Below are 24,397 nucleotides of genomic sequence, written 5' to 3' on the forward strand. Positions count from 1 at the left end.
ATCTCAAAGAGTATTTGCGGAACGTCCAGGATTTGTATTTTTGAAACATCATATTATAGGATGTCCAGGATTTGTATTTTTGAAACATCATATTATAGGATGTCAATGGAGGGATATAAGACCAGGGATATTCAATTCCGCAATGGATTAAGCGCTTGAGACCGAAGATTATATAATTATAAGAAATGTCAGGCTGATAACGAGTTCCCGCACACGTCTGTGCAAATCCTGTTGAAAACAATGGATATAGAAGGAGAGTACTTTGAGCAAAGTCGTGTTCAAACAATTGCTAAATTCACATTTTAGAATCACCACTACAAGTCTGGCCCATTCCAATTCTTTGTATCCATTCCCTTAAATTCTCTTTTTGAAGATTATCTCCAAAGTCTTCCGATATACTTATTGAGCGGTTGAAGAATTCAGGAAAATATGAAACGTATTATACTGGCTTGAACTTGAAAAAATCACACAAATTAAACCGAGCCGCCAGAACCTTGATTTCCAACTAGGCCTACCATTTCAAGAAAAGCACGTTCCTCGCCTAGACTTCTAAGATTCACACCCTGCCTCGCCAGGGCTTGTTTCTCCTCCCATTCCCATTGTTTTTTTTGCTCCTCCAATTCTTTGGTAGACCCGACACCCCAGACTTCTAAATCTGTGATCACAAAACGGTCTTCATAATCTTGATGAAGTGCAGAGTTTTGAATTGAAGTCTCGAAATAATGAGGAGTATTTGCCCCAGCATTTACAATGTGTCTGAACACGGCAAACTCTAAGTTGGCTTCAATAGTCAAGGAGACACTCCCTGGAATATGCTTGCGGGTATTATTCTTATTCAATGGCTGTTCATTTCCGAATCCCACACCCATGCCTTGATTGTTGAAGTAGATCAGTTTGCCGTTGGTGAGGAGGCCACGCTTTGATTTGAAAAAATCGAGTCTGGGCAGAATCGACATGATTGCTGTTTCCTCATCCCCGAAATTATTCTTGTTCGAGTTTCTCCATGGCTGTTTGACGAAAACAGCATATGTCACCCGATCGTTTTCGTGCTGCCAACTTTTTCGAGGGTCCTCAATCGACCTGAAATGCCGAGGGTATTCAGAATCAAATTGTTGATATCGCTTGTTTTTCTTGATGGTCTTGTTCTTCAATCTTTTTCCCGAGACCAAAAATATTGTTGGGGCCTGCCACTTAAATATTTTCAGTTCTAAGGAGCGGATTGAGAATCCGCTTTGGGCCCCAATATATAGCTCAACCATGTTTTGTGGAGTGACCTCCACGTTGGTATCAATATTTTTCATAAATAAATTTAACAAAGAGATAGTTGCCTCATCAACAAGACGCGTCTGTACGAATGGTTTGATGGGCTTCGTCCGTTTTTCATTCATTTTCATCTGTTTTTCTGGCGCAGACGCTTTGATCTTCGACAGAAAAAGCGAAATCTGAAGGAACCGCTTGAAATTCTTTTCGAAAAAGTCACACATTACTTCTTGGACTCCAGTCTTGTATTTGCTGTAGCAGATTCTCATCTTTTTGCTGTTAGCACGAGTGATATCGATATCGAAATACCGCAAAAGAAAAAATGACGCATCCTCAAATTGCTTCCACTTCTTGGCAATCAAATTGTGTATATCTTCTTGCATTTTTACGTGTGACTGGTCCGGAATCGAGTTGATCACCAAAAGAAGCGTAAAAATTTGGGCTAGATCATATGCGGAAACAGATAGAACATCAACATTAATCGCATCATAATTCACGAGAGGATCAAGAGAATCCCAAATGATCATATCACATGCGGTTTCAGTCTCCTCTTTAGCTGATGTTTTGTAAGAAACGTTGACAGAAAGGCTCTTCATGATAGCATTCTCTTTGGTTTTCTCGTGTGAGCCAGCCTCAAATTTGCTTTTTTCGTTCAGTGTGCCAACTGAAACTGGCCTCGTCTCACTACTATCCCCCCTTTTTTTCTCATCGAGCTCAGACCCTGATATCAGTTGCGGAGTCAAAGCGAGCGAGATGAATACTACTTTTGTGTAATGACAGGTGGGCCATATTTTAGACATACGACCCAGGTGCACCGCAAGCGCCACAAGAAGCTTTTTGATCGTGAGCTGATCCATGTGTAATGGTACACCTGATAAAAATGGCAACCTTCCCAAGACCGTAAACGATCTATATAAAATCTCAATAGCAGGAGTAGCTGGCGACTCCATACATATCCCTGATTGAGGGTCAAGTCGCTCAATGTGATTCTTAGTGTCGTTATCAGAGTCGGGTATAGTACAGGGCTCTTCATTTTCAATCTTTGAAAGATTGAGCAAGAGTGCTAGGTCAGTATACGTCAATATGGCATCACCCTTTGTGATATCGTTCATATTGACTTTCGAAGCAACAGACTGTATCTCTCCTTTCCCAAGCAAACTGATAGCCTTTGCTTGGAATAATGATGTTATACTTTGCGCCGAATACTTTTCTTTCTGTGGGCCATTTGTGGCTTCAGAGCTGGTGAGTTGTCCCATGGCTGGGAAGAAGGTGGGATAGGTGAATTGTGGGGTTGTGGAGAACCCTCGCGACGGCGTATGTGCGTGGGACAAAAAAAAAGCAAGGAGAATAGCTTTTTGTGTAATGAATAGATTGCTGGGTAAAGGGGTCACCTGATTGCAAAGAATTGTGATGAAAGGTTTTCGAAGTTTGAAGAATAATATATCAGCGTCCTTATTTTTGATTGTGGAGAAGAATGCGCGAAAAAATATTAATTACTTGAGAATAGTAAAAGCAAAATAGTTCAATACCGTCGTCAAAAATTGAATTATAAATAAAAAACATTCCTTTTTTTAAATGGTAGTTCAAGTCCGTCGCTTAGATAGGCGAACATCATCAGGATTATGGGAAAAGCCTGTGAAGACGAAAGGTACACAGCAGTAGACTGAGCGCTCGTCAGCAGCCTAAAAGTGGTGGAGTGGAGTGAGTGGGTCTGAATTATTAAGTCTCTTGCTCTGGGTATACCCGTGTAATATTTAAGACTGAAAGCCCTGATAAGAAATAAGAGTTGATCTTCTTAACATTATATTTGGAGTATATTAAATAGTAAGGCTTTGTAAGCCGCCTCGTGCCTCTTCGTGTTAAAAGCCTGCGACCGATTAAATCTCAAGAGTCTGCCTTACGCATTATGAAAAAGAATTAACCGAATTCAAGCTAGTATGCAGAGGAAACCGCGCATTTGTTCAACTCCATTCTGAGTAATATCCTCAGATAGGGAGATAGATTCGTGGAAGAAAGACGAATCATAAATTCTATAGCCAAGTAGTTTCCTGATCATCATTACTCTGGAGAGTTTCCAGAGACAAACATTTCGATAAAGAAATGCCTTGCTCTCATTTCAAGCGCATACACGACCTTACGGATCTTACCCCCAACTGAAGTGTGCATGGCATCCTCACACACCGAGTCGTGGCCGTGATACCATTGATTGCGGATGGACTGGAGCAAAAGCTGCTTGGTGAAAGAAAGGAAGACAATGCAGAAGTACACACGCATGGACGTGGTCAAAAATGTGCCGCTTATCGTCAAAAACAACTCTCTTCCAGGCGATGCAGACTGTGAGGTGTCTATAGACCTTTGAGCCAAGTCCAAGGCAGATTCACCTAAGGTGCCTGCAGGGTGGTTGTCTTCTCGACTAAACCAGAAGTATACGAAGTAAAGAGTGTAAACAAACCCGACCAAAGTGTCGAGAATGTAGATCAGACAGCCCAAGCACATTTTGCGCAAGTTAGTGGACCTATCCAGAAAGCTAAATAAAGCCGACACATAGAAGGGGAGCACCAAAAATGCAAGTAAATTGTAGACCCATTGCCAGAAGTTCATATGATGGCCAGTCAAGATTGAAAGCACACCATAAACGCCACCAGCCTTGTTCAAAATGGCAAATGAAAGAATGAGCTCCACTCCAATATATAGCGGGATGACAAATAAAAAGTTCTGGGAAAGTTGGTTAGTAGACGATGAAGGGGAGAAAAATTATGCTACTACCATAGTTCTGGCTGTAGGTCTTTTGAGGGAATAGATCGTAAAAGTTATTGACATACGGATGGAAGAAACTGGTCGAGCGCAGAATGTCTCATTTCGCGTGTGTGTGTTAATTTGATATCAAACGGACAGTTTGGGAAAGTCTGGCTGATTTCGTTTTGGAAGAGTGTAACGCTCTGCGTAGTAAGGTGAGTTTTCAGGACTGGCCGCGAAAAATATTCTGCTCGATACTACGCGTTTGGTGGAGTGAACAGGTATGGCTAACTGAATAGGAAAAAAATTCTCAAATGCGACGAAAAGGATTAAAAAGGAAAGGCTCCATTAATATTTCAAGCTTTCTGGTCGTCACCACCTATGCATGGGTCTGATCGAAATGGGATCGATGTGAAGCAGCATATTACTTAACAACCAGATTTACGGAGCCAATGTGGCCGAAATAATATAGAGCTTTTCCTCCGAGTCAAAATGGCTAGCTATTTGAAATCCCCGAAATCACTTTCATAGCACTTGATTCTAGCATTGGCTGACCTCCAATTTTCCTAACTACTGGGGTCATGGTGCATCGCACCATCGTAGGCCTGCACCACTCTCATCTCGCTTCTCGCGCAGATGCATATTAGTCCACCGACCTTGATACCCTGGTGTAAAGCGTTAATCTGTCTATTTTATCTTTCAAAAGTCTACCGATCCCAGCCAAAGAAAGCAGAAAGACACAATGAGTGCAGAAATTCTGGAAAAATATGAGCATTTGACGTTGCACACATACAGCCTGGACTCAGACCTGGACTCCGAAACCTCGGATTCAGACCTCGATTTCGAGGTAGCCGCAACGGGGCCGCAACAGAAAAAGGAAAAGACGATTACCGACCGGGGGGATATTGTTGAAAAATACTCGCTGTCGATAAATCCAGAGCCATTGAAAAAAGGGCCAAAGACCACGAAAGACCGCTCCAATCGAGCTACCGTGGAACAGGTCTTAGACCCGCGGACCATGAGGTTTTTGGCTAAAATAATCAACAAAAACATCATTTCCCGTATTAATGGATGTATCAGTACCGGAAAAGAGGCCAATGTGTATCACGGCGACCATGAAGATCCACTGGTCACCACCAGGGAGTTTGCTGTGAAAATCTACAAAACTTCGATCTTGGTGTTTAAGGACAGAGAGAGGTATGTGGATGGCGAGTTCCGGTTCAGAAACACAAAGAACCAGGGAAACCCGCGGAAAATGGTGAAGGTGTGGGCGGAAAAAGAGTTCCGTAACTTGAAACGCCTCTACCTACACGGGATTCCGTGCCCGGAACCGATCGAGCTCAGATCCCACGTGTTAGTGATGGAATATTTGACTAAAGGAAATGCACAGCCATCGCCCAAATTGAAAGACCACCCTTTCAAAGACACTGAAGAGATTGTTTATTACTACCAACAAATGCTTTTCTATATGAGAAGAATGTACAAGACGTGCCGCCTCGTACACGCAGATTTATCTGAGTACAACTCAATAGTTCACAACGATAAGCTCTATATCATCGATGTGTCTCAGTCGGTTGAGCCTGAGCACCCGATGGCGCTTGACTTTCTTAGAATGGACATCAAGAATGTCAACGACTTCTTTTCTAGAAAGAAAATCAACGTGTATCCTGAAAGACTTTTGTTCAAGTATATCACAGACGCAGATGAACAGCTTGAGATTTCTGGAGACTCCGATGAGGAGTTGGGCAGATACTTGGACAACTTGCCTTTGAAGTCCGAACTGGAGCACTCAAATGCGGAGGACGAGATCTTCAGGTCTTTGCATTTGGTTCGGTCTTTGAACCATTTGGAAGAGCGGGATTTCGAAAAGTTTGCTGAGGGAAAAGTAGACACGCTCACTGACTTGGTGGTTAAGGAAAGACAAAGTGCAGATGAAAGCCTGGATTCGGAAAGTGATGACGAAGACAGTGATAGTGATGATGATTCAGAAGATGAGGAGTTCAGGCCTAAGAAGGAGAAGGAGTTAAAGGGCAAGAAGCATGAGGATAAGGACGAGAAAAAGGCTCGAAAGACAGCGGCCAAGACTGCTAAGGCTGACAAAAGGAAGACCAAGATGAAGAAGCACGTCAAGAAGAAGTTGATCAACAAGCGAAAGACCACGTAATGCTGGTCCACAGCAGACCTGATATAGGTGATGAAAGCAAAATATAGAGGCATCGTAGGCGTTTTTGAACTATAAGAGAAGGATTTTGAAGATTCACGTGGGGAAGATGCCAGGAAGGCTTTGCGTTTATGTGAAGCAGGCAGCTCGATAATCTTGGAATCTAGCTTCTTTTGATTTTCTCACTTATACCATATACCTAAACTTTTTCGAGAGATCTGCTTGGAGCGTCATTGTCACACGAACATTGAGAGTAAGGAATTATCAGAGAGCTCTGTTTGCGCTCCACAGTCGACATCATTGGCGACTTCTGAGCTCACACGGTGGTGAGGTGAAGCAAATGATCCATGTATCTGATCCAAACTCTTTCCCTGGAGATCAAGCTCGTCGCAAAAAAAGACAATAGTTTATCTTCTAGGGCATAGGACTCCGAGACCGACTTTACTATGCCAATGTGAAATGCGTATACACCCAAGTTAGTGGAAAGCGCCGGAACAGATACAAAGACAAATGGACCGCTGTGCCTACAAATACAAGGCAATGGCCGATACCGGACTTCTGAGATTTGCATCGAGCGTGGGGCCCTGGGTTCACCCGATGTCAGTTTTGCAACTGCATGCTGAAACTAATTTGAGTCTGGATATGCAGAAAGAGTGGTTTTGGTACTTCAACAGGGAGTTGCCCTGCAGAATTTTAAGGATTTCTTGAAGGCTTCAAGCGCTCAACAACAAGTCCTACTACTGGCTGTGTCTGTAAGAAACCAGGCTTGTCTAGGCTTGTTTCTCCAAGACGAGCAACTCCAAATCATGGTACCTGCATATACGCGAGACACGGTCCCCAGGTCTACGGGACCATTTGTAAACGCATGATAATTGAGCAATTCAGCTCAAGAAAAATCAAGCTTGCAGAAGAAGCACCCGTGATGGGCCACAAAATTATCCAGCCAGCTTGTTCAGACCCAGATTTTCCCAGGGCACCAGCCAGCTGGAGGCGGGGGCCGGGTAACCTCTGCGCGAGGCGAGGCTGGCTGGGCCTGCCAGAAAAACCTGCGTAAAGCACCGTTGCTCTTTGTTAACCGGCCACATATAACCGAGCCTCCAGCTAGCACCACCGCCGTCTAAACACTGCCCCGGCCCAATTTGGAAACAGGGGTCCTAAACCACCACACGAAACCTACGAGTCCCCGAAACGCTTTCTTTGTGCACGTGTGCATGCTCCTCCTTTCGCGCCGAGCCTTCTTATCTAAACTTATCTGGACCATCTGAACCTTCTGTGATATCCCCGCATTCCCCACATCTGAACATGGAGGATTATCTAAAAGACCCATATGATGATACACAGCAGCGCTACAAAAACGGCAACACGTCCTGGCCCGGCAATGGGCAGTTTTCCAACTTGGACGACCTACAGTTGACGGTAGCGCCAGCCTCCTTGGCCGCGCACGACCCGGGGGACTACGCCAAGTCCAACCCGCCACAAACAGACCCCTTCTTGGAGACCTTCGACTTTCTCGGGTCGCCGACGCAGCAGGCAGTGTCGCCCAACCTAGCCGCCGGCGGCAGCGATGCATGGGCGGATCGCGGCGAGAATGTCTATGCGGACATGGACCCACTCAACAACTTGGACCTGCTTGTGTTGCCCGAGCGGCGGCCGGCAAACGGAGGCCCTGGGCACAACATGCTAGCCTCGGCCCAGTACTTCTCCCCCAACTCGCGGGGCGCCAATTTTGGGCAGCTCAACTCGATCGTGGAGGACTCCGTGTCGCCGTCCTTTTACAACAACACGTTCAGCCCACAGCACCTGCGCCATGGCAGCGTCAGCATCCCACCGCCGCTGAACTCGTACCTCCTGCAGCACCTCTTGTCGCCGCAGCAAAACACCTACGACAGCTCGTTCGACACTCTCAAACTGCCGTACTCCGGCTCCTACCTCAACTCGCCGCCTCCGGCCATGTCCTTGTCCCAAAGCAGCGGTACCAACGCGACGCTGTCATACGTGCCGCCGGCAAGCATGCATCTGCCCAACACCCAGCATTGTGCCACGGGACCCTCCAGTGTGGGGGCGCTCCCAAACAACCAGGTCCGCAAAGTACTGGAGCAGTCTGCCACGCCAAAGCAGTTGACCCTGGAGGAAAAGGCCAAGCGCCGGCGCGAATTCCACAACGCGGTCGAAAGACGCAGACGGGACTTGATCAAGGAGAAGATCAAGGTCTTGGGGTTCCTTGTTCCGCCATCGCTCCTCACGCCGCAGGTGTGCGCCGTCCAGACGCTCCTGAAGAGTCCAGCTCTGAACTCGAAAGAAATCAAGGAGTTGCTTTCTACAGTGAGAATCAAGGACACGAAGCCCAACAAGGCTTTCATCTTGCAGACCTCAGTGGACTACATACGGCATTTGCAATACGTGGTGGATAGGCAGACTGCTCGCAGGGGAGAGCTAGAGGCCGCAATTTCCAAGCTCAGCACATCGCATGAACCGGCGAGAGAGGAGCAAAGAGATCCTAGCGTCAAACTTGAACAGACGTTCCTGCTGTCTGAGTTTGATCCGGATGAGTTTTTCTCGGCCGACATTTGAAAAGAACGAAGTTGGGATTCACAAAGGGTATGTTACATTAAAGTATAACTTTATACGCGGGTCATAAATTTACATCGACATTGACATTGAAAGGACAATCGCCCCAAGCTCACCAAGCTTTTGGAAACCTGGCATCCGATTACGTCAAAGTCACGTGACGGAATCATCGCAGCGCACGGGTGCCGCGTAGATAAACGGCCATGGTTCTGCACGTGATGCCCAGCCATATAAGATGGTCGATCGCATACTGAATACATCGCCTCGAGGTGAAACAAAAGTACACACTTCGAAGAATGGACTCGGAAACGCAAACCAAAGCGCAGGGCCTCGTGGACTTCATCACCTATTCGCCCACACCATACCATGCCGTGGCCAATGTGAAGCAGAAACTTACTCTGGATGGATTCGTGGTATTGAAAGAGAAAGACCAATGGGACTTGCAACCAGGACAGAAGTATGTCGTCACCAGGAATGCCTCTTCTTTGATTGCCTTTAAAATCGGGCAAAGTTTCAGGAAAGGCGGGCCTGTGGCAATTGTAGGGGCTCACACAGATTCCCCTTGTTTGCGCATCAAGCCGATCTCTAAGAAATCTGGCGAAGGCTTCATTCAAATTGGCGTGGAACAGTACGGTGGTCTCATAGCACATTCGTGGTTTGATAGGGATCTCAGTGTTGCCGGACGCGTTTACGTGAGGGAGAAATCAGGGAAGTACGTGCCCCGCTTGGTGCATTTGAGAAAGCCATTGATGAGAATTCCCACGTTGGCTATCCATCTTGACAGGGAGGTGAACAAGAAGTTCGAGTTCAACAAAGAAACGGAGTTGTTGCCAATTGCTGGTCAAGAAAAATTCGGCCATAGCTGTGCCGATGATCCTAATCTCCAGCTCTCGACCTCTGAGTTCGAGGCGGTCAAGCATGTCGTAGAGCGTCATAATGAATCGCTCCTCATACTTATTGCCAAAGATTTGGGTGTTGAAGTGTCCCAAATCGAAGATTTCGAACTTCTTCTCTGTGACTACCAGGATGCCACCTTGGGTGGCATGCATGACGAGTTTATCTTCGCTCCACGTCAAGACAACTTGACTTCATGCTTCGCCTCAATGGAAGCCTTACTAGCCTCTGAGCCAGCTGAAGAGGGTGCTCTGATGATCTCTCTCTTTGACCACGAGGAAATCGGCTCTGTGTCTGCGCAGGGTGCTGACTCATCTTTCTTGCCAGACGTGCTTGCACGTCTTGCCGACTCCGATAATGGAGCCATGGCTCGCATGTGTAGCCGCTCTTTCTTGCTCTCGTCCGACCAGGCACATGGCGTGCACCCCAATTATGAGAGAGTATACGAAAAGGCCAATCGGCCGCACGTGAATGGAGGTCCCGTGATCAAGATCAATGCCAACCAGAGATACGCCACGAACTCTCGCGGTATTGTGCTTATCAAGGCTGTTGCCCAGCGTGCAAAGGTGCCATTACAGCTTTTCGTGGTGAGAAACGACTCACCATGTGGCTCCACCATCGGGCCCATGCTCTCGGCGAAATTGGGATTGAGAACCTTGGACTTAGGCAATCCTCAACTCTCCATGCACTCCATCAGAGAAACCGGAGGAGCATATGATGTGGTGAGATTGACCAAACTATTTGGCGGATTCTTTGCCGAGTACGTCGATGTCGATGCTGCAGTGGAGTGTGACTGAACGTTTCTCAGAAAACATATACAGAGCAAAAGGAAATCGATTAGGTATACAGAGAGTGAGCGTATAATTTTAGGAGAAACTTTGTAAATCCAATGGCTCAGGAATTTTCTTAGGTGAAAGGTCTGTGATATTGGAGAAGGGCTGTGGCTTGGGCCGAAATATAAGGTGATGATATGTCTCAGACCTATTCAAATCTTTGCAATATGTCTTGAAATTCAAGCGATAATAAGTCGAAGATAAGAGCACAGGTGTCTGGGTATGCGTCCCGTAAAGATCCACGTACAGTCTCAAAAGAATGCTGTTCATTTTACGTTGAGACACCACGCGAGGGCACACAATAAACCATAAGCAAAAAGCACGAGAATGAAACGAAGAGTTGGAAAAAAGGTCTGCTGTTTCGGTCCTTGCGTCAATCAGCTCCAACTAGGGTGCTCGATCATGATTGCTGTAGAGGTTACATAACAGGCAGAAACGGAAATGATATGCGTCTAATCAGGCTTTTGAGCATTCTACTGATATTTCTGATATTAAGTGAGCTTTTGAACGAACTGCAAGAAACTTGCCGTGCCATGAAGCAATTTCGAGTTAACGCAGTGTCTCCTGGCCACATTTTGTTCCCGTCGAAAATCAAACCTTTGGACTAACTCTTAGAATGGTGAATAAAGACTTGTTGAAAGCTAAAAATCGGTCCATAAGCTATTGCATGGACTCAGCTCCAAAGCTAGTAACTATATATGCCCGAGAACGAGCCTCTTTTTGGTTGTACACACTCTTATACTTGGATTCTCCAGGTCAAGCGCCGTAATGAGACCGAACCTCTTGTGATTTCAAAAGAAGCTCCCATGTTGTACTGAGCAAGTGACCACGAAACTACTGCATCAGCCCAAAAAAAGGGTCTGCCATGTGCGAGAAAACGGAGCAGATTGATACTCGTATTTCTAGAGATGCCATTCAATTCTTGCTCACCTCCACCCCACCAGCTTGGTAACTGAAAGCCCGCCGTCTCTGGCCAAATCTGTCATTGTTCAAAGACAACGTTTTGTTTGACTCTTTGTCCCTTGGTCACATTCGAAGGTGAGAGGTCTCTTTGACAGCGCATGGAAGCGCATTGTAGTCCGTCTCGCTTTGGGGCCATGCTTCATTCGCCGAGCAAGTACTGCACCACCCGAGCTCGACTAGGTATGTAGAAGTCTACTACAAGCCACCCAAATCCCAAAAAAAAAGCGGGCAGCCATGCCCAAAAATATATGAGGGCAGTAGACGTATGGCCACCAGGATCCAAAAAAAAAAAGACCCCAAAGCAGCCCTAGAGTGCCTCCATCCAATTTTTTGCACCCACATGGCGCAGCCAGATCGCGCGCCCGGCAGTCCTCCAGGCCCCAGGCCCTAGGCCCTAGCCCTGCGATCGCAGCTCACACGGAGCCACCCGATGCGCGCCATTTGACGTATGTACGGAGCCACCAACCTAAACCACTGACCTGAACCACTGATCTCAACCTCTGATCTCCATCACGACACGCGCAACTACGCTGGCTGGCAGCACAAAGACCACACCCAGACAGAACAGACCACAAACCAGTACAGCCCACCCACCCAAACACCCTCCAGTCTCCAGAACCCTCCGTCCCAAAACCTGCCTCAGCCCGGAGCCCGCACAAGTCCCCGCGCCATGATCGTTTCTTTGACCACCCTCGTTTTCCTCTGCGCCACCGCAAACGCGCTCCAGGCGGTGCCGTTTCTCTTTGCGTCGCACCGGCTCGTGCGGGGGCTCAAAGACGAGGTGTTGCAGCCCAACACGCGGCCGCAGGCGCCGGCGCTGGTGACCAACTTGGTCAAGAAAGCCGTCACCGAGTGCTCGTCCGACGTGTACGTGCTCCTCAACGTGCCTGGCTTGCAGAACACAGACTTGCTCTCGAAGCGCAAGGCCGAGTGGCGGCACCTCCAAAACTACCTCCACATGGCGTCGTCCGTGGTGGGCTTGCCGTGGGTCGACGGCACGTTGGACCTCGGCTTTTTGGAGGAGTACATTGTGCGCACGTGCAAGGCCGAGTCCGTGCGCTCGTTCCACAGCGACGAGCACGTGGGCGAATACATCGACACGCGGAAACGCGTGATCCGCGTCGAGGCCAACGCGCTCCCAGGCCCGGGGCCCGAGCGCCTTGCGGCCTTGGCGGACGTCGACGACTTGGTGCGCAAAATCCTCCGCAAGGCGCCGTCGCCCCACTACACGCTTGTGGTCACGTCGGACGAGGTGGCGCCCGTGCACCCGGTGCCCGAGCTGGCGGTGGCCGCGGACCCGGCCCGTTTCGAGCTATTCCACGACGTGGTCAACGACCCGAGACGGGCCGAGGAGCGCGAGCGCAACTCGCACATGTACCGGGACGTGGAGCCCTTCTGGAACGAGGGCCCGGGCCCGGCCGAGTTGTACACACAGCGGAAAAAGCAAGACGAAGTACATCTCCTGGACCCTGAGCTCTGGCGGAAGCACGAGAAGTTGGTCATGACCGTGGTGTTGATGGTGGCGTCCGTGGCGTTCATGCAGACCCTCAGCTTTGGCCGCTGGCTCCGCGAGAAGCTTGTTTCGCCGAAACAGAAGCGGATGTGAGACCGGACGCCGAGGCCACGGGATCTCGAGCCTAGCTCAAGGGCCGCTTGGGTGCGTGCCTTACGCGCTTTGCAAGCATACATGCAGATGGTGGTACGAGGGGCCAGACCCACTGTTCACAAAGGGAGGCTTGCGATGGCTGGTGATGGCAGACATCGAACTCACGGTGGGGAAGAGACAGAGACGAGAGAAGCTGGGTGCAAATGGGGAGGATACGGGGGACTTCCAATGAGCTATCGACGAAGCAGTGCATAGGAGAGGTGCAGAGGCCACGGAGCCCCGAGCATAAGGTTGCCTGCCGGCGTGTGGACCTTCGCTACTCACTTTGCCAGACAAACGGCGTGCCTGCGCAAGGGGACACGCTAAGCACACCCAGCAATTGCGTTTTGCTGCTGGACATCTCCAGGAGGCCGTGTCGGAGTCCGCCTGGAATTCGGAACAAGATGCAGACGGCTGATGGATCTGGGCCGTCGGAAAGCACATGTCTCGGGAAATGTGCATGCTCGGTCATGACTAGGCCCAAGCGACAAGAGTGCGATCCTGGGCGCCTTTGATCCATATCTTCGGTGGGCTGCCAATTTGCCATGTCCAGCAGAAGACTATCGCCGGGGCTTAGAGTAAAATACAGGCTTACGAAAGACTCTGATTTACGAGCCTTCTACTAGTTTGGAATGCGCAGACAGCGCGAGCCTAATAAACGTCCTCAGACATCGATCCATCGGTGCGGTGCATTCCGCATCACATGGCAGTTCCCACCATTGTAGATTGCGGAGCAGATTCAAAGATGGCCTGGGGCTCAATGCTCTTCATGCGCGAACTGTGCTACTTATGAGCCTATGCATCCCTGTCTTGCGTTATTTTCTTACTGAGGGAAGGCCCGGCCGACGCTGTGTGCAGCACAGACAATGTAAAATCAGCTGTTTTTTACATTTTGCGCTTTATGCAGCATGAGCGAACAAATTCGGAATCTCACAACGGCTCTTAATGGAAAAAAAAGTAGTGGACAAACCGTGAATGTGCCCAGCGGAGATATTGCAATCTGCGAGGATTAACCCTGTGCCCCCATAAATTGTGGAGAAACATTCCAAAAGAAGGGAACAATCAGAATAAAAGAATAAATGGAAACCAGGGGTGGGGCAAATGCCTGCATTGGCACCGAGCGAGTGGCTGGGTTTTGTCAGTCCATCTACAGGTGAACTTCGGCCCAGCCATTTCGCACGCTTGCTTGCGCGGCGTGCCCATAGTAATGCTTGTCTCTTGTGAGAGTCTGACTAAAAGGTCGTTCGATTTTTACTTGTATTGTTTCTTCCCGTGCCACATACCAAACACGTCGGGCCACTGGACAATTCGTGCCGATTTTTGGACAGCTGCACCGGAATACCATCCCCGAGCTATTTTGTTGAAGAACTCTGGAATTTCCCACCTCCACACAACTTCCCCGCCAACACCTGACCTATCCGTCTGATCGACAAAACCAGATTGCAAGCTGGATATCTGATTCTGCTGTCACGAATTCTGCCGCTCCATTGACCTGCCGACTATTCCGAGTACTTTCTTTCTGAACACATCATCTCTTTTCTCTACTACAGCATAGCTTTCCAATTGTACCCATGTCTGACTATCTACAATTCCGAACCACTGCTCTGGGCCGCCACGAGGGGAAAACACACATTGTAATTGTGGGGGCAGGAATCATCGGCGTGTGCACTGCCTATTTCCTCGTCAAGCACCCGAAGTTCGACCCTAGTAAACACCACATTTCTCTCGTTGAGAGCAAGCGTGTTGCCGGAGGCGCTAGCGGAAAAGCCGGAGGCCTTTTAGCACTATGGGCTTTTCCACTGCAGCTTGTGCCGCTTTCTTTTGAGCTACACCAGAAACTCTCCGACTTGTATGACGGCGAGAAAGAGTGGGACTACAGACGACTCACCACACTTTCTATTGAAGGAGATATCAGTGGCGTACCAGATGAAGTTGCAGAAGATGAAGGCTTTGAAAAGCCCGAACATTCCAAGAGCATAAAAAACGGCGACAAGCCGCCCAAGAAAACACTGCGAGCGACGTCTGTAGAGGATAAAAAGATCCTTCCCCCCGACTTGACTTGGATGTCAGAAGAGCTAGTCACTGGATGTCATTCTTTGGGCGGGAAAGACACCACTGCCCAGGTGCACCCATACAAATTCACCAACTTCCTCTTGAGAAAGGCAGTCGAGGACTCCGATGGCGCACTAGAGCTAATCTTGGGAAAGGTAAACAAAGTGCTATACCTGATGGAAACCGGAGGCGTCACGGGGATCCAGTACGAGCCTACCAGTGTCAAGGCTGCGCAATCTGAACAGGCACTCGGCCCGATTCGTCTTAATGGTGACCAGGTCGTTCTCTCCGTCGGCCCTTGGACCTCTAAGATTCTCCCAGACTGTCCGATTTCGGGATTGAGGGCACACTCAATTACAGTGGAGCCGTTTAAAAGCGAGAGCGTGTCGCCCTACGCGATATTCACCGAGTACAAGGCTGGGAAAGACTCTTACGTGTCGCCTGAGATTTACGCACGGAAAGACGAGGTCTATGTATGCGGCGAAGGTGATTCTGCAGTCGACGTTCCGGAAACCACCGATGATGTCGAAGTTGTCAAGTCGAAGTGTGATGACATCTTCAGACAGGCAGGAAAAATGTCGCCCATGTTGCGCAACGGCCGTATCTTGAAGAGACAAGCTTGCTACCTTCCTGTCCTCGACGTTCCCTCGTCAAGTGGGCCGTTGATCGGGGAAACTAATGTGGAGAATCTATACTTGTGCTCGGGGCACTCCTGTTGGGGGATAAACAACGCACCTGGGAGCGGAAAGATTATGAGCGAGTTACTTCTAGATGGTCGTGCCTCCTCTGCCAACATTTCCAGTCTTGATCCGTCTTTATATTTTGACGCGTCTGTATTGGTGAGCGATGACGAGGACGACGATGAATATGACGAGGACGACGATGAATATGACGAAGACGAAGAGGCGGTGGTTGATGGCGAGTAGCTTGGCCATATATTCAAATTTATGAGACCAATAATATCCACCCAGACCAGGTAGTTTGCGCCATCCCTAACAAATCGACTAAAGTGCCCCCACAACGTACACGGGAAAAACCATGTGGCGTTGAGGTCCACTTGCAAGGCTATTTGATGCCGATGTCGGCACTAATATTCTTGAAGTGTGTACATAGACGTTATTTAGACTGATCAATCTGACGCAGGCTGTGACTGAAAGGGGTATGTGTATGCTATCGAGGCTTCTGCCTGCCGAATTCGGGACCGGATCTTGTTTTAATCACTGATGTCACCATTTATGGTTAGCGTTGTGAGCACATTTCGTGCTAAATCGGGTAGGCCTTATTTGCTCGGTTTACACAGATCTGACTTTTCTAACCAGGAGGCGGTGCGACTAAGCCCATCTGGGTGCACCCGGACATTTCTGCATATGCCTCGTAACCACGGGTCCAATAAATGTCCTTACGTATGGGCCGCTGATTCATCTCTTTTTCTCCAAGTAGCCTTTACATTCTTTCACCGTCTCTTAATTTTGGCTAATGATGGAACACTCTGCGAACGGAGGCATGGGTCATGACATGCCCATGCACGACATGTGCAAAATGAACGTATGTATAGCGTGACCTGCGGACCCGTCGATCCATTATTCTAACTCGTCAAACAGATGCTTTTTACATGGGAATGGGAGAACACGTGTGTGGTATATAAATGGTGGCATGTGAAAACAGCACCAGGTTTTGTTGGAACGGTTTTAGCTCTAGTGTTGTTGAGTATGTTCTATGAGTTTACGAGGAGCTGGATCTCTCTCTGGAAAGCTCGTTGGACGCCAAATTCGATTGCTCCAAATACACCCTTAGTCAGTGGAAGAGCATCCAAATCTATTAGAATAAAATCTGCTGCTTTGTATGCGTTCCAAGTGGGCTTCTCCTTCATGTTAATGTTGGTGTTTATGACATACAATGGCTGGTACATGTTGGCCATAGTGGCCGGTGCTGGATTTGGTTTCTACCTTTGGGGAGATGAAAAAGAAGCAAAATCTATGCTTTGTCACTGAAAATGTGCGTGTTTTTAGATGTGCTCAATATAGATTATTAGCGGGGCTTTCTTATGGTCATACATTTCGCTAGAGATGTAAACTGTGAATGAGATCTTTCGCGATATCTAACAACAAGCATTAGACTTAGAATATTAGAATCAATATCGGATGCCGAAGACTATGAAATATGTATGATATGTTGTTCCGTGGATTGAATTTGGCTTATATGCGACTTGTTGACAAGACTTGATCAAGTTCTTGGGAGACGGGTCTGACCTCTTAGTTACATATTGTCATGACTGAGGAAGAAAAGGCGACAATTTTCGAGGTCTTGAAAAGAGAGGAAAGGAAACAGAATACACATTTGAGCCAAAAAGGCGATGCATTAGAATACATCCGGTTTGGCTGGACATCCGCATCTCGGCATTCTAGTAGCTAGTATAATTCAGAAATGTATACCCCATATTTTCACTAGGACAGATGACGCATGAAGTGTCTATATAAATGAACCAGCTCAGGCTCTGCGGTGGGACATTTACTTAAATAAGCATCAATCCTAGCTATATTTTGGCTCTGTTCCGCGTGAAATCTGTAAGAAAAGTGCTAAGTACTTGCGTGAATATTTTTCTTGAGAAATATTTCCCATTTTAGAAAAGAAACCTGAATTGTGAGGTTTCATTAGCTTTTTAAAATCTGCATTCAAAGGGCTCTTTTGGAGCTACCTACCCCCACGCCTTCCAACTTAACGAGACTTATTTCAAAAAAGTAGTAGAATATGATCTCAAATGATATATCTATAATATATATACAGATATATAGCTGAATCCAGTCAGCTATAAGGAAAGAGCTTTGAACCAGTATTTGATTCTCAGCCAGAGTATTTCGAATCTGCCCTCAATTTGGGGCCTCGAATATAGAAATAAACAGGTACAAGTACCAATGCCGATGTAATGCATGCCAAAAGTGTGGTTCCCCAAGCTACAGGGTAATTCTTCGTGCCCAAATTTGTAAACATGGCCCTTCCATATAGAGGTGAAGCACCTCCCATCATAGAGCGACAGAAGCCATTACCAGCATATACCGAAGCCAAGACTGAAGGGAATGACATACCAATGTAGTTGGACAAGGTCTGATAGACAATAAAGGCCCCAAACAAAAATGTTGCCGCACCAATCATAGGAATTATCCAGTGAAGTGTTGGCGTGGCGGTCCATGCAAAGATAAGCATGCCGATAGGCATGAAGCAGCTTCCGAAGATGCACATGGGAAGGTAGACCTCGGGCTCAACATTTTCGCCTTTCACTAATTTGCGAGTGGTCTTGAAGTAGATAACAGGGAGATGAAAACAGACACTAATCACAAGACCTGTAGTGAGACAGAGAGAGCTTGCACCTATACCTAAAGTGCTGAAGCCATTCATTAGTTCAAAGACAATAGGAAATGCCTCAAACCACATGTACATGATGGCATATATGAAGCCCATGTATATGTCCATGAGTAAAACAACGGGCTCAAACATGACGATCTCCAAAGGGCGCCACACTGCGTACATAATCACATCTTTGATAGAATGCAGCTCGTTATCAAGGTGTCCCTCGCTGGTAATATTACTGTTGTCAGTAATTGACCTCAATCTTGATGCCTTTCTGTACAAGATAGTTTTTCCATAAGACTCAGGGAGAAAGAATCCATAGAATAGTAGTATGGAACCCGACACAATAGTGATAAACCAGTATGGCCAATGATATCCGCCTCTAGTAATGAGGGCAGCGCCAATAAAAGGCCCTAGCGAAGGAGCCGAAAAAGCGCCAGCTGCCCAGCATGCTAAAGCCATGGGCATGTATGGAGTAGTGACAATATCGCCAATACTGGCACCACCAGTAGCCAATGCGGGACTTGCAAAAAAGCCGGCAAAAAACCGCAAGGTGGACAAAGTTGTTATGTCTGTTGCCAATGCACAGGGGATTTGGAACACAAAAAAGAGGAACAACGAAACAATGTAAATGGACGTTCTTCCGAAACGTGCGTTTTCTGATAAGGGACTGAAAACCATGGGGCCTACACCGTAACCAAAAGTGAAGCAAGTCAAAGGCAAGCTAGCTTTTAATCTAGTGGTATTCATGTGCACCATCAATTGCTCCACACTGGGCATGTATATGGCTCCGGCCATATATATAGAAGAAGTGAGGAGAGTAATCTGGGTGACAAAGATGACTTTATACCAAACTGGCCATTTGTATGGATTATCTGGATCATCATCGCCTTCCCACTGGATAAGAATTTGACTGTCTTGTGCCAAAATATTGGCATCAGATGGAATAGTTGAAACCGATGAATCTGTCGACAATTGCTGGTCCGGAATATCAACTTCATCGAATGTTTCGGCAATATACTTAGAGTTGAGTTTAGCCTCAAGCATGTTCTTTTCTTGGAGAAGATCAGCGTAAGGTTCTTCTCGGTATCTAAGGACTCTTTTGCCCGAGACAAGGTATATAATGTTTCCCCAGAACGAATCTCTTAAAACCTGAAGAAACATGGTGATCGATGGGTGAGCAGTGTCTGAACGTAAGGGGAAGGAACACGTTTTTATAATCACATTGTGAACTTCTTAGACATAGCCCAAAAATAGCTGATCGGAGACACATGTACCTGAATTTCGATGCATTGCTCTAATGCCTTCTAATCAACAGCGTTATGAGCATTTACAAGCTTGGGCTAGATGCGTTGTGAAATAAAAACACGCGCAACGCAATCGGAAGCCCGGATTCACTTATCCTGGTACCTCCTGGATTGGTTGGATAGTTATGGCTCAAAAGTATAAGCTTGAAAGATGTTTACATGGCTGAAAATAAATTTTCAAGTACGCGAGAAGACCTTTCAAAGGGCTATTTCTGCGTCATCACTATAGGTCAAATTCTTCTTACTTGTCTTTCGTCATCTCCATTGCTTGTGGTTGTACCTTTGCAGTTGCGCGGACCTGCGTCGGGCCGCATCCGAAGCAGCGTTCCGGCATAATATCTGCGATTCGGAATCCCGCCTGGCTCCAGCAAATAAGATAATTTTACACAGTACAGCAGAGTAAAAGAAAATACAGCCAGAGTACGTCAAGGCAAGTCTGAAAGAGACTCACTTTCAATATGTTAATGTTTGCTCTCAGAAGACGTAACGAGTTGATTTCTTTGTTCTGAAACAATCATCTAGCTCGCGTCGCGGTAAAGAGCAAAAAAAGTCCGAGATGCAAGCAAACTTGTAGCGACACGCACACTAGCCACAACGTTGCCGAAGTGCAGCAAGTTTAGGATGCGTGATACATAAGCGTGTCGGGGCATCTCTTCGTTAATATCGTGACGTCACTAAATGATTTCAATTTGTGTTCCTTATGACTGAAACAAAATTTTCTGCATGTATTTTGCTGTCAGGATGATGACTTGACAGACTTGCTTATTAGAGAAGGAAAAAACGAATTTTCCGTACTTTCTTCGAGAATCTTGCGAAAATTGCAAAGTCAGTGGAGCTTTGAAGCAAATTTGAAAAAGAAGAAGCAATCTATCTACTATGTACACATAAGATCAAGAAATACCTGAATTATAATTGGGGCTCAATTTCCATGTCTTTAGAGCTCAACATGTACCATCATTTTGTCATGTTCCTCACGAGAAATCTCTCGACGATATCGAAAGATATTCGTCTCTTTTCTTTTGATCTTGGAAAAAAGAAAGGAGCAATAATATCAGAAATATTCGTTTAGTTTCCGTTCACTCAAAGAAAATGAATAATACACAAGTGCATCCAAGTCCACAGCGCGTAGGCAGTAGTCGACGTGATCGTTATTCAAGGCACATTATGTTACGGGACATTGAACATTGTTGTTTCATAATATTTAAGAAATCGCCCATTATTGAATAGAGAAACACCTCAAGTGCTTTTAGAAAAGTATGTTTCTCTTACGCGGTATATGAACTCCACATTTTGCTCTCTTTGAGCATGACGTTGCTGAATAGCTTGCACCCATCATTGCAGATCATTGATTGAAGCATAAATGTTCAGTATATAAAGTACAATGTGAACCAGCAATTATTAATGCTTGACTGATATATTTTGTCGTGAATCTCGTTCAGCGAATGTGATTTGTATTCCTGGAAACAGCAGAATATATCGGTTGTCCCCAAATCAAAATCATTGCGCCAACCACTTAAAGAATTATCAAGATGGTTGGGCATATAGAAAATAAATGGCACAACAACAACTCAACTATAGAAAGATAATAGCCCAAATGTATGTTTAGATATTGAGGCGAGAATATACAGTGAGTGAGAAAGCAGTACGGCTGCGCGCCTTTTAAACAAAGCAAACAAGAAAATACACCTATCAACCCCTTGCTCCAGAATAAAGAAGCATTTTGAAAGTAAAAAAAATTGTTATGCTGATCCCAAGCCTTGTTTCTCGGCCTCTGTCTCAGAGATTTTAATGCTGAGTCACTCAGATATCGAGTCTCTGAAAATTCAAGTCTTGAGGTGTAGTCATCGATCTCTAGCTACTGAAAAAGAAATAGAAAATGATCCACACAATAACTATCTTCTCAGGCATCACAAGTCATGAGCCGGAGGTTTGCGAATCATTTAGCAAATGTAAAAATTTGAAAAGAAAGGTGTTTTTGACAACTCGTCTTTTCGAAAAAGGCCATATCAGACGCTGCCATGAAGGCAGTTTGTTGTGTTACATATTCATAGAATCGCTGAAACCTGTTGTCTATGAAGACCCGAATGTTCAATTTATGTTGAAGACTGGGTGCCATTTACCGAAGGGTTTGGTGGTAAACCTATATCCCGTGGAATTCAAAGCATTGTGTTTCTATTATTCTATAAATCTCAGCCTTTATCCGAGATATGCTCAATGCACCAAGAAGTTTCTTTAGTTGGCGTATTTGGAACGGGCTCTCAACTTGGGTCCGTTAAGGTAAAACAAAACTGGAATGAGAACCATAATCCACATTATGATTGCCAAAATCATTGTGCCCCATGCGACAGGGAATCTGCTAGTGCTCAAATTTGTGAACATGGCTCTTCCAAAGAGAGGAAATGCGCCTCCCATCATGGCACGGAAAAAGGCATTTCCGGCAAACACAGACGCCAAAAACCTGTAAAATGACATGCCAATGTAGTTGAACATAGTTTGGTAAATGATGAATGCGCCACACATAAACAAGCCGCCACCAATCATTGGGACAATCCAATGTACAGAAGGTGTTGCAGTCCATGCCAAAATAATTAAGCCAGTTGGAGACATCACGCTTCCAACAATACAGAGAGGCAAAAGCACCTCTGGGGTCACCTGATCACCTCTGAGGATTCTCTTAGTAAATATCTTGTAAATCACCGGAAGATAGAAGCAGAACCCAACAAAGATTCCGACAATGAGACAAATATAACTTGCACCCATCTCGACCAATGTAAAGCCATACATTTCAAAGAACACAATTGGAAATGCTTCAAACCACAAGTATATGATAGCATACAAAAGGCCCAAGTAAATGTTAATGAGTAAGACAACAGGCTCGAAAATCATGATCTCGAAGGGACGCCAAAATGTCTCAACTAAAACCTTGCCCCATTCTTTGGCCTCATTTTCAATATGACCTTCACTCGTGATATTCATGTTACCAGTGAGGGCTCTCAATCTTTCAGCCTTTCTGTACAAGATGGTCTTGCCATAGGATTCTGGAAGGAAAAAACTCAAAACTAAGAAGAGAGCCCCGGAAGAAATGCACACAAACCAAAATGGCCAGTGGTAGCCACCTGCAACAACAAGAGCAGCACCAATTACAGGCCCTAAAGTTGGGGCAGCAACGGCTCCGGCAGACCATCCAGAAAGTGCCATAGGCATATATGGAATAGCAGTGATGTCACCCAAACTAGCACCACCTGTGGCCAAACAAGGACTGGCGAAGAATCCAGCAAGAAAACGCAAAACACTCAAAGAAGCAATATCAGTGACTAGCGCTGTAGGAATCTGTAAAATGAAGAAAATAAACAACGTGACAACATAGATTGATGTTCTTCCAAAACGCGCATTTTCGGATAATGGCGACAAGACCATTGGTCCAATTCCGTAGCCGAAAACGAAAAGGGTCAAGGGTAAGGTTGCTAAGACCCTCCCCACTTGCATAGATTCCATAATTTGGTCTAAGCCAGGGGTGTAAATAGCAGAGGCCATGTACACAAATGCTGTTAAAAGACCAATTTTCAAAATGAATAAAACTTTGTAAAGGACAGGCCAATTGTATGGGTTTTCGGGATCGTCTTCACCGTCCCACGTCACGATAATTTTATTGCTTGTAATAGTGTTCGTTGATTCACTGCTAGATTCCGCATTTGTCCCAGAATTCGATAATGTTTGTCTCTCAGGATCAACAGAATTTGAAACTGAAATGGACCTTTCTTTCGCCCGAGCTAGCTCATCATAAATCTCCGGAATAACATATGTGGGCGAATCTTCTTTGTAAGCGAGCACCTTTCGCTTGGAAAGATGATATATAATTTGGCCCCAAAAGGAGTCTCTCAATATTTGACGAAACATGGGGTGATGTAATTTCTTCAAGTGTTTGAGTTCGTACAATTGACTAAGAGGATTTCTGGGGATTAAAGCTCACTCAGACCAGGGGGATTCGTGCGGCGTGAATCAAAGTGTTGCAAAGTAGGACTCCCGAACGAGTTTGGGGGCTGCGGGCGCATATTTATGTATTTCCATGCACGAGATTGATTTGTCATATCTGCAAAAATGAAACGTATGCAAAATTGACTGTCATCGGATTTAGACTGCAAACCAGAAACGGGGCGTTATGTGGAAGAAGCATATGCACATAGTATTACGTCTTCGGGGGCAAGGAATTTCTTTAGAGATCCTTTCCGTCACAGTAGCTATGGTGTGCATGTTGATATCCATCGCACCCGCGATCACTGGCATATAGTTATTTTTGGACGTCATAAAGGAAGAAAACAAATGTACTACTGCATAAACCTTCAGGATCGTGGTAACGGTGATTTATAAGCGGCATCGCAAGAGTGGCAAGACTCGTCTTAATTCACACGAATTTTGTCCATCCTCAATGAGTCTCTTATTTTTGCGACAAATCTAGGAAGTATTAATTGAATACGTAGGAAAAAGCTGGATGGTAAATTCTAAACAAATGTCTTCAGGCAATTCAGGTTTAAAGTTTGATGAAGGTGGCATGTACACAATAGTTGTGCACAGCCGCACGGCTCATTTGCGGAAACAATTACCCGCATTGATTAGACCTGAGTTTAGTCAGCAC

At 46.3% G+C, this 24,397-nt stretch overlaps 10 protein-coding genes across 10 annotated transcripts; 6 read left to right on the forward strand and 4 right to left on the reverse strand.

Moving 5' to 3' along the window:
• Positions 1-61: 61 nt before the first annotated feature.
• METBIDRAFT_33240 (TLD domain-containing protein) lies at positions 62-2,714 on the reverse strand. Its single transcript, XM_018856251.1, has one exon. It carries the CDS (start codon positions 2,514-2,516, stop codon positions 474-476), a length of 2,043 nt encoding a protein of 680 aa, XP_018710122.1. The 5' UTR covers positions 2,517-2,714; the 3' UTR covers positions 62-473.
• A 203-nt stretch (positions 2,715-2,917) lies between these two features.
• On the reverse strand, positions 2,918-4,196 carry METBIDRAFT_217261 (uncharacterized protein). Its single transcript, XM_018855099.1, has 2 exons — positions 4,083-4,196; positions 2,918-3,975 (listed from the first exon to the last, which is right to left on the reverse strand). The coding sequence occupies exons 1-2, from the start codon at positions 4,116-4,118 to the stop codon at positions 3,319-3,321; spliced, it is 693 nt and encodes a 230-aa protein (XP_018710123.1). The 5' UTR covers positions 4,119-4,196; the 3' UTR covers positions 2,918-3,318.
• A 465-nt stretch (positions 4,197-4,661) lies between these two features.
• Positions 4,662-6,371, forward strand: METBIDRAFT_33242 (protein kinase). The gene has a single exon (XM_018856252.1). The coding sequence runs from the start codon at positions 4,739-4,741 to the stop codon at positions 6,158-6,160; it is 1,422 nt and encodes a 473-aa protein (XP_018710124.1). The 5' UTR covers positions 4,662-4,738; the 3' UTR covers positions 6,161-6,371.
• A 1,463-nt stretch (positions 6,372-7,834) lies between these two features.
• Positions 7,835-8,728, forward strand: RTG3 (Rtg3p; the record flags this gene model as incomplete). The annotated part of the gene is made up of 1 exon (XM_018857995.1): positions 7,835-8,728. One exon carries the CDS (start codon positions 7,835-7,837, stop codon positions 8,726-8,728), a length of 894 nt encoding a protein of 297 aa, XP_018710125.1.
• A 293-nt stretch (positions 8,729-9,021) lies between these two features.
• On the forward strand, positions 9,022-10,416 carry METBIDRAFT_46317 (aspartyl aminopeptidase; the record flags this gene model as incomplete). The annotated part of the gene is made up of 1 exon (XM_018858024.1): positions 9,022-10,416. The coding sequence occupies one exon, from the start codon at positions 9,022-9,024 to the stop codon at positions 10,414-10,416; it is 1,395 nt and encodes a 464-aa protein (XP_018710126.1).
• A 1,669-nt stretch (positions 10,417-12,085) lies between these two features.
• Positions 12,086-13,021, forward strand: BIG1 (Big1p; the record flags this gene model as incomplete). The annotated part of the gene is made up of 1 exon (XM_018857943.1): positions 12,086-13,021. The coding sequence occupies one exon, from the start codon at positions 12,086-12,088 to the stop codon at positions 13,019-13,021; it is 936 nt and encodes a 311-aa protein (XP_018710127.1).
• A 1,610-nt stretch (positions 13,022-14,631) lies between these two features.
• METBIDRAFT_45972 (uncharacterized protein) lies at positions 14,632-16,038 on the forward strand (the record flags this gene model as incomplete). Its single annotated transcript, XM_018857977.1, has 1 exon — positions 14,632-16,038. One exon carries the CDS (start codon positions 14,632-14,634, stop codon positions 16,036-16,038), a length of 1,407 nt encoding a protein of 468 aa, XP_018710128.1.
• Positions 16,039-16,528: 490 nt separating this feature from the next.
• Positions 16,529-17,295, forward strand: CTR2 (low-affinity Cu transporter). The gene is made up of 2 exons (XM_018856253.1): positions 16,529-16,657; positions 16,714-17,295. Exons 1-2 carry the CDS (start codon positions 16,592-16,594, stop codon positions 17,101-17,103), a joined length of 456 nt encoding a protein of 151 aa, XP_018710129.1. The 5' UTR covers positions 16,529-16,591; the 3' UTR covers positions 17,104-17,295.
• Positions 17,296-17,829: 534 nt separating this feature from the next.
• Positions 17,830-19,911, reverse strand: METBIDRAFT_33247 (MFS transporter). The gene has a single exon (XM_018856254.1). It carries the CDS (start codon positions 19,619-19,621, stop codon positions 17,954-17,956), a length of 1,668 nt encoding a protein of 555 aa, XP_018710130.1. The 5' UTR covers positions 19,622-19,911; the 3' UTR covers positions 17,830-17,953.
• Positions 19,912-21,650: 1,739 nt separating this feature from the next.
• On the reverse strand, positions 21,651-23,961 carry METBIDRAFT_217332 (MFS transporter). The gene has a single exon (XM_018855100.1). It carries the CDS (start codon positions 23,659-23,661, stop codon positions 21,997-21,999), a length of 1,665 nt encoding a protein of 554 aa, XP_018710131.1. The 5' UTR covers positions 23,662-23,961; the 3' UTR covers positions 21,651-21,996.
• Between the last annotated feature and the right edge of the window lie 436 nt (positions 23,962-24,397).

This window comes from Metschnikowia bicuspidata, assembly GCF_001664035.1.
Source record: "Metschnikowia bicuspidata var. bicuspidata NRRL YB-4993 chromosome Unknown METBIscaffold_6, whole genome shotgun sequence".
NCBI classification, from domain to species: domain Eukaryota; kingdom Fungi; phylum Ascomycota; class Pichiomycetes; order Serinales; family Metschnikowiaceae; genus Metschnikowia; species Metschnikowia bicuspidata.

Excerpts from the sequence above, each read along its gene's own strand:
- METBIDRAFT_217332 (XM_018855100.1), bottom strand. The coding sequence starts at position 23,661 with ATGTTTCGTCAAATATTGAGAGACTCCTTTTGGGGCCAAATTATATAT.
- CTR2 (XM_018856253.1), top strand. The coding sequence starts at position 16,592 with ATGGAACACTCTGCGAACGGAGGCATGGGTCATGACATGCCCATGCAC. Across the intron at positions 16,658-16,713 it reads ACGACATGTGCAAAATGAAC|ATGCTTTTTACATGGGAATG; the intron begins GTATGTATAGCG and ends CTCGTCAAACAG.
- METBIDRAFT_217261 (XM_018855099.1), bottom strand. The coding sequence starts at position 4,118 with ATGAGACATTCTGCGCTCGACCAGTTTCTTCCATCC. Across the intron at positions 3,976-4,082 it reads TCGACCAGTTTCTTCCATCC|AACTTTTTATTTGTCATCCC; the intron begins GTATGTCAATAA and ends CAACTTTCCCAG.
- METBIDRAFT_33242 (XM_018856252.1), top strand. The coding sequence starts at position 4,739 with ATGAGTGCAGAAATTCTGGAAAAATATGAGCATTTGACGTTGCACACA.
- METBIDRAFT_33247 (XM_018856254.1), bottom strand. The coding sequence starts at position 19,621 with ATGTTTCTTCAGGTTTTAAGAGATTCGTTCTGGGGAAACATTATATAC.
- METBIDRAFT_33240 (XM_018856251.1), bottom strand. The coding sequence starts at position 2,516 with ATGGGACAACTCACCAGCTCTGAAGCCACAAATGGCCCACAGAAAGAA.